Raw genomic sequence first — 7920 nt, 5'->3', positions numbered from 1 at the left:
CTTCTTATTATTATTTTTATTATCCACTTTTGAATGTTTTAGTTTATTATTAGTAATGTCTGCATTTGCATGTCTTGTGGAGTTCTACACCTGTTTTTGATTGGTGTTACCATAAAAGACATCATTTCTTGAACAGCCTTACACACTGATGAAGATCTCGTCGAAACGCGTCTGTGCTCCTGATCCTATCACTTTGCCGTGAGTCAATAAAACCTTTATTAAGAAGGACACTTGAGTGTTGTTGGCTATATTTTTACATTGACTGATCATAAAGATTCCAAAAAGGTATAGTTTGGACGGTCTGTAACTGAATTCTATGGAGTTATGGGACAAAAACAGCAAGAATGGTGACAAAGGTCAGTTTCATTTTGTACAGGGGTCAAACGGTAAAGTTGCTCCAGTTTTGGTAAAAAGTAATGCAAATGACTAGTTGAGTTAACACGGTTCTAAAAAGGAATAGTTTGGACCATGTATCATACTTACTTATCACATTACATATGTCACATGTCATAGAATCCAATTGACCTTGTTTGACCTTTACTTTGGAGACCAAGCATTCAACACTGTCAACACTATTCCATTTATTAATCCTATTAGCTCAACCAATAATTTGCATCACTTTTTACCAAAATTGGAGCAACTTTAACTTTTGACCCCTGTACAAAATGAAACTGACCTTTGTCACCGTTCTTGCTGTTTTTATCCCGTAACTACATAGAATTCAGTCACAGATGGTCCAAACTATACCTTTTTGGAATCTTTTTGATCAGGCAAATAATGTGGAATATTTTTCAATATGATTGGAGTATCTTTTAATTTTGACCTCTGTGTAATTCTTCAATTGACCTCTACCTGAGCACCGATTGAAAAGTCAAGTGGCCAATCGGTTTTTTCAGAAGATGAGTGTCTAAGGAGTATTTCTGTCGAATTTAATGCTTTTATCACCATTTGCATGATTGTTTCAGTTATCTGCTGCACTAATAGAGGTCCAGGGCGATTTAAGTAAAAGGTTTGATTTTGCTCGGGCAGACTGGGGTAAGCTTAGGGTAGAAATTGGAGATAAGTTAGGAGACATTAAAGGTGATGGTTCTATTGATGAATTTAAGGATTACTGAAGTAAAATGACTTTTGATGTGGCTTTAAGGACAGTTCCATCCCGAGAATGCAGGAGAGCCATACGAGAGGGTTTAATTAGTGTTTAGCTATGACCTGTGGAGGGCAGCATTACGCCCGACGGTGTACAGACTGCCGGAATTTTAGAAGACGAAGAAGTAGAAGAAAAATAAACGAAGAAGTTGGTTCGTTTGTTTTCAGTACTTTGTGCCGGAAAAAAGAGGGAAAAAAGCGTTAAACTGAGCCAAAGGACAGTAGAAAGTTCTGCAATCAGAAGCGATGGATTGTTGTCATAATAAGTTGCTGAATGAGAGTTTAAAAGCGGAAGTGACGCAGCGTAATGCAGGTTTGTTTTCTTTTTAACGCTAGCTCTGTTAGCTACAGCTAGCTCCTGCTAATATTAGTTCTTTGTCCGAATTCTTTCCCGCTGTGACCAGAGTGTTTCTGAACAACTTTTAATATACGATCCAACACCGAACCTACTCGCATTCGGGCTCTTTTCTCCGTCATGTCCTTTCACAGGCCAGAAGCCTGATTATCAGGTTTCACTGGGGAACCGTTCCGGGCCCTCGGTCCTGGTTTCGGGTTTTCATGTGGATCCATTCCGGGCCCTCGGCCCTGGTTTGGGGTCATATCTGTATTATTGGTGGTGCTGAGTTCACCCGGGTAGGACTGCAGACGCTTCTCGGTTCCAAACTGCTCTTGTCATTCTTAATGTAATGTGAAGTTCTGTCAAGAATGGCATCTGGTGTAAAACTTGTTCTAAATCAACATACAGATCCAGTTCAGATCTGCTGTTTTCACTCAGACTAAAAATAAAAAATTATAGCTGAAAGAACTTTATTCAGTTTATTGTACCAGAACGTAAAGTCTTCAATAATATTGTCAATCATTTCTTGGAATTCCTGGTTTATATCTGCACTGTTTATTAAAGACTTCAACCTCAGATCTCCTGCAAACAGATCATCACCAAACACCTCTGACCTTTGACCTCATGACTCCATCTTCACAGGGGTCTCTGGATGTCCAAGATGGTCGGTGCTATTTAACCACTCTATAAGTCTGATGCGTGGAAACCGATGACGTCCTAACACATTCCCATTATATATTAAAAGTATTTTCGTTAGGGGGATTTTTGGGGGGGGGGGGGGGGGGGCAGTAAATATTTTTGGAAAAAAATATCTGTCTGATATTTGAGGAAATAAAGCCAATGAAAGTTTGCTGAATTTCCGTCAAAGACACAGGACTCAGGGACATGAAGGTCCCTGTTGAGATCAGTGAATGTCTGTACAAGTTCAACACATACAGACACTTCTGATGGACGAGTTGAGGAAGTGACCGAAAACCAGGGTCGATAGTTACGAAGCAGCCTTAGGCTAAATGTAGCTCATAGTGATGTCATTCTAAGAAAAATCTTAGAACTCCTCAAATTCTTAGACATTTCTTAGAATTTTGCCTTTGTAAGATAAAAGTCGCTCACAAAGCAACATGGGCCTTAAACTGTTAAGAGGAGGGAGGAGGATTTTTGAGAAGCCTAAGAGTCTTATAAACAGACGAGATGGTGGAAAGACAGAGAGGAAGGAGAGACGTTCTCTTGAGGAGGTGATGGTCTAGTGGTTAAAGCGTTGGGCTTGAGACCAGAGGATCCTCGGTTCAAATCCCAGCCTGACTGGAAAATCACCAAGGGCAAGGTCCATAATCCCCAAGTTGCTTCTGGTGTGTAGTGGCCACCTTGTATGGCAGCAGCCTGACATCAGGGTGAATGTGAGGCATTGATATGTAAAGCGCTTTGAGCGTCTGATGAAGCGCGATATAAATGCAGTCTATTTACCATTCTCCGTATGTAGAATGGCAGTGATTCAGTAACACACTGCCGGCTTGATGGTGCAGGATAATATTTGTGGTTGACCTTATCAGGAATGAGCTGACTTTTCCCACCCAGCGTAATAACATAATAACACCTGAGATGAAGGTCATCACAACATTATGGTACCTGACTATGGGAAAAATGTAAAGTGCATGTAAATACATCTTTTTATTTGTATGTGAATACATATGTATTATCTAATATATTTATTTATAACATATATTACATAATATGTATTATAAATAAATATATTATCTAATATTTGTAGACAGAGATTTTCATTGCACTGTCCTGTAGGATTTCATACTGAATTTGACTTTGAATTTATTAGACACCCATGCAACAAAATTTCACTCATATATAACACAAAACTTAAACAAAGTAGTCAAAGAAAAAAGACAGTAAGAAAAAAAAAACAGTTACAGATAGATATAGCTATTTATACTTTTTTATACTTTATCTGTTTGCACTGAAAAATAAGTTTTCGCCAATCTCATTGTACATTTTGTACAATTCAGAGTCCAAGGTTTGTAAAGGGCTGTTTTCTTTCTGCTGCTGCGAATGTTATCTAATGCTAAGTACAACCCCAATTTCAATGAAGTTGGGACGTTGTGTAAATTGTAAATAAAAACACAAATCCTCTTCAACCTATATTCAATTGAATACACCACAAAGACAATATATTTAATGTTCAAACTGAACCTTTATTGTTTTTGTGCAAATATTTTCTCATTTTGAAATGGATGCCTGCAACACATTTCAAAAAAGCTGGGACAGTGGTATGTTTACCACTGTGTTACATCACCTTTCCTTCTAACAACACTCAGTAAGCGTTTGAGAACTGAGGACACTAATTGTTGAAGCTTTGTAGGTGGAATTCTTTCCCATTCTTGCTTGATGTATGACTTCACTTGTTCAACAGTCCGGGGTCTCCGTTGTTGTATTTTGTGCTTCATAATGCTCCACACATTTTCAATGGGCGACAGGTCTGGACTGCAGGCAGGCCAGTCTAGTTTTCTGAAGTGTTCCTGAGCCCATGCAGTAACATCCTTGACACAATGATGTTGGTTTTTAATGCAGTGCTGCCTAAGGGATTGAAGGTCACAAGCATTCAATGTTGGTTTTTCGGCATGCTGCTTATGTGGAGAAAGTTCTCCTGATTCTCTGAATCTTCTGATTAGATTATTGACTGTAGATGATGGAATCCCTAAATTCCTTGCAGTTGAGTGTTGAGAAACACTGTTCTTAAACTGTTTGACTATTTTTTTCATGCAGTTGCTCACAAAGTGGTGATCCTCACCCCATCTTTGCTTATGAATGTCTGAGCCTTTTGGGCATGCTCGTTTTATACCCAATCATGACACTCACAGTTAATGTCCTCAGTTCCCAAAAGCTTATTGAGTGTTGTTAGAAGGAAAGGTGATGTAACACAGTGGTAAACATACCACTGTCCCAGCTTTTTTGAAACGTGTTGCAGGCATCCATTTCAAAAAGAGCAAATATTTGCACAAAAACAATAGTATCAGTTTGAACATTAAATATCTTGTCTTTGTGGTGTATTCAATTGAATATAGGTTGAAGAGGATTTGAAAATCATTGTATTCTGTTTTTATTTACATTTTACACAACGTCCCAACTTCACTGGAATTGGAGTTGTATAATGACAATAAAGGGGATTCCGTTCTAAAATTTACAACATTCATACAGATATTAATGTTAAAGTAAGTGATGTCAGCAGCCTAAACTCACCTGTTTGAGGAGAACTTGGCTTGTGTGCTGCAGTCTCACGTATCAGCACTTCTCACAGTTGCTACTTGTGCGCAATTACCAGCATGGAGAGTAAATATAACAATAAGCTAATCAATATAATAATCAACATGTGACTGAGGTTCATTCAAGCATTTGTAACAATTGTAACAATTCATTTAATTTTGCTGAGTTTCATCATCATGACAAATTATTTTCACAGTGACACATTTCTTAATACAGTTTAGGATATATGATCGGTTGATTTTACTGTCCATTTGCACATTTGTTTTTCTCTCTTTCCTTTTTTTGTGACAGCCAATCACAGCTCCTGGAGGACTGTGCCACATCTAGCAACGGGGTCAACCCCGCCTCCTCACAGAGATAAAGGTTTCTGTCCCCTCCTTGCCCAGAGTTGCTCTCAGACCTCCTGGATCACTCTCAGGCTAAATTTCTTGGCAGGAATGGGTAAGGTTAGACCTTACTTGTGTGAAGCTCCTTGAGGCAACTTTGTTGTGATTTGGCGCTATATAAAAGAAAATAAATTTAAAATTAATATTGAAGGAATTTTTAGGCTAAGTTAGGAGCTCTCTGAGATGCTTCGTGGATATGGGCCCTGGATTTTAGTCTGGATCGAGCACGATCTCAAACCTAGACACTCTGTGTCTTCGCTCAGCTTCTCAAGTGCTGTTATCATAGAATCTACTGATTCCACAAAGATCACAGCATCATCCATAAAGTCAAGGTCAGTAAACCTTGCCATGCCAACTGCGGCATCCAAGTTGCTGATTACCCCGACCCGACACCCAGCCCATGCAAGAATTGCAGCCAGAACACATCCCTGAGGGACACCATTATTCACTGTGAAAAATAGACTCCGTCCCTGCACAGCACAATACTCTCAGGACCCGTGTATAGGGCGACACTGAGTGTGATCAGTGGCCACTTTCAGCATCTGTATCATTTTGAAAAGGTTGTAAATAATTGGATAGCAAGCAACTCAACATTTTTCTGTCCAGCTGTTTTATTCCATCAACAAATCAGCAAACACCCACAACAGCACTGAAGGAGCACTGAACTTCAGGGGCTGTGATTGGACAGAACACTCAACTGTTTGGTTAAACCATCGATTTTACTTACTAGATGGAGGATGAAATGAAAGTACAGTGGGACCAAAAAGTATTTAGTCAGTCCTTGATTGTGCAAGTTCTCCTACTTAGAAAGATGAGCGAGGTCTGTAATTTTCATCATAGGTACACTTCAACTATGAGAGACAAAATGAAAAAAAAAAAATCCAGAATATCACATTGCAGGATTTTTAAAGAATTTATTTGTAAATTATGGTGGAATATAAGTATTTGGTCAATAACAAAAGTTCAACTCAAAACTTTGTAACATAATCTTTGTTGGCAATGACAGAGGTCAAACGTTTCCTGTAAGTCTTCACCAGGTTTGCACACACTGTAGCTGGTATTTTGGTCCATTCCTCCATGCAGATCTCCTCTAGAGCAGTGATGTTTTGGGGCTGTCGCTGGGCAACATGGACTTTCAACTCCCTAAACAAATTTTCTATGGGGTTGAGGTCTGGAGACTGGCTCGGCCACTCCAGGACCTTGAAATGCTTTTTATGGAGCCACTCCTTCATTGCCTGAGCGGTGTGTTTGGGATCATTGTCATGCTGGAAGACCCAGCCACGTTGCATCTTCAATGCTCTCACTGATGGAAGGAGGTTTTAGCTTAAAATCTCACGATACATGGCCACGTTCATTCTTCCCTTAACACGGATCAGTCGTCCTGTCCCCTTTGCAGAAAAATAGCCCCAAAGCATGATGTTTCCACCCCCATGCTTCACAGTAGATATGGTGTTCTTGGGATGCAACTCGGCATTCTTCTTCCTCCAAACACGATGAGTTGAGTTTTTACCAAAATGTTCTATTTTGGTTTCATCTGACCACATTATATTCTTCCAATCCTCTTCTGGATCATCCATATGCTCTCTGGCAAACTTCAGATGGGCCTGGACACGTACTGTCTTAAGCAGGGGGACACGCCTGGCACTGCAGGATTTGACTCCTTCTGTGTGTAGTGTGTAGCCTTTGTTACTTTGGTCCCAGCTCTCTGCAGGTCATTCATCAGGTCTCTCTGTGTAGTTCTGGGATTTTGGTTCACTGTTCTCATGATCATTTTGACCCCACAGGATGACATCTTGTGTGGAGCCCCAGATCGAGGGAGATTATCAGTGGTCTTGTATGTCTTCCATTGTCTTACAATTTATTCACACCAACCTGCTTGACTATTGTAGATTCACTCTTCCCAGCCTGGTTCACATCTACAATGTTCTTCCTGGTGTCCTTTGACAGCTCTTTGGTCTTGGCCATGGTTGAGTTTGGAGTCTGACTGTTTGAGGCTGTGGACAGGTGTCTTTTATACAGATAACGAGTTCAACAGGTGCCATTAATACAGGTAACAGGTGGAGGACAGAAGAGCTTCTTAAAGAAGTTGTTACAGGTCTGTGAGAGCCAGAAATCTTGCTTGTTTGTGTGTGACCAAATACTTATTTTCTACCAGAATTTACAAATAAATCCTACAGTGTGATTTCCTGGATTTTTTTTTTTTTTCTCCTCATTTTGTCTCCTATAGTTGAAGTGTATGTATGTTGAAAATTACAGACCTCTCTCATCTTCCTAAGTAGAAGAACTTGCACAATCAGGGACAGACTAAATACTTTTTGGCCCCAGTGTAAGAGCCTCACATGCTCACATCATATTAAAGATATTAATATTAAAGATGGCTCTTAACACGCCTGCGGTAGGATTATGACTACAAAACCTTTCAAAACTTTCATTTTCCTGATGTTGCATTTGATGAACTTTTACCCATAGATCACTTTTTTGAAGTTTATTTCATTGGATCATGAAACAAACCTCCCGCACCTAGCACCACGTCACTTTTAAAAATACATGAGTTTACACAGTACTAGTTAAAAATAACATAACGTAAGAAAAGAATTAACAAGTATCAAGAAATAACAAGAAAATATATACAAATAAATATTGCAAAAATATATTGATAAACAATAATTAAAATAAATAAAAAATAAAGGTAAAATAGATCAAATTGATAAGATAAAATGTATAAATAATGTGATGCGCTGATCTATTGCAGTGTTTTGCTTTTGTAGTTCATAGCATTTA

General features: G+C 39.1%; 1 protein-coding gene across 3 annotated transcripts in view; it reads left to right on the top strand.

Annotated features, from left to right (window-relative positions):
- Nucleotides 1–1283: 1283 nt before the first annotated feature.
- Nucleotides 1284–7920, top strand: part of LOC117511363 (zinc finger protein 184-like) — a 44336-nt gene continuing 37699 nt past the window's right edge. For 2 of the 3 annotated variants that reach the window (XR_004560937.1, XM_034171403.1), the window contains exon 1: nt 5094–5194. Coding sequence is in view for 1 of the 3 variants with exons in the window: in XM_034171404.1 (XP_034027295.1) it covers nt 1393–1459 (67 nt within the window). In the remaining 2 variants the exon portion in view is untranslated. Of the gene's footprint in view, nt 1460–5093; nt 5195–7920 lie in introns of those variants that run through there. The other variant, XM_034171404.1, reaches the window with a different exon arrangement.

This window comes from Thalassophryne amazonica, chromosome 5, assembly GCF_902500255.1.
Source record: "Thalassophryne amazonica chromosome 5, fThaAma1.1, whole genome shotgun sequence".
Lineage (NCBI taxonomy): Eukaryota > Metazoa > Chordata > Actinopteri > Batrachoidiformes > Batrachoididae > Thalassophryne > Thalassophryne amazonica.
Note: the sequence above shows the minus strand (reverse complement) of the source record. Positions and strands in the feature narration are given on the sequence as shown.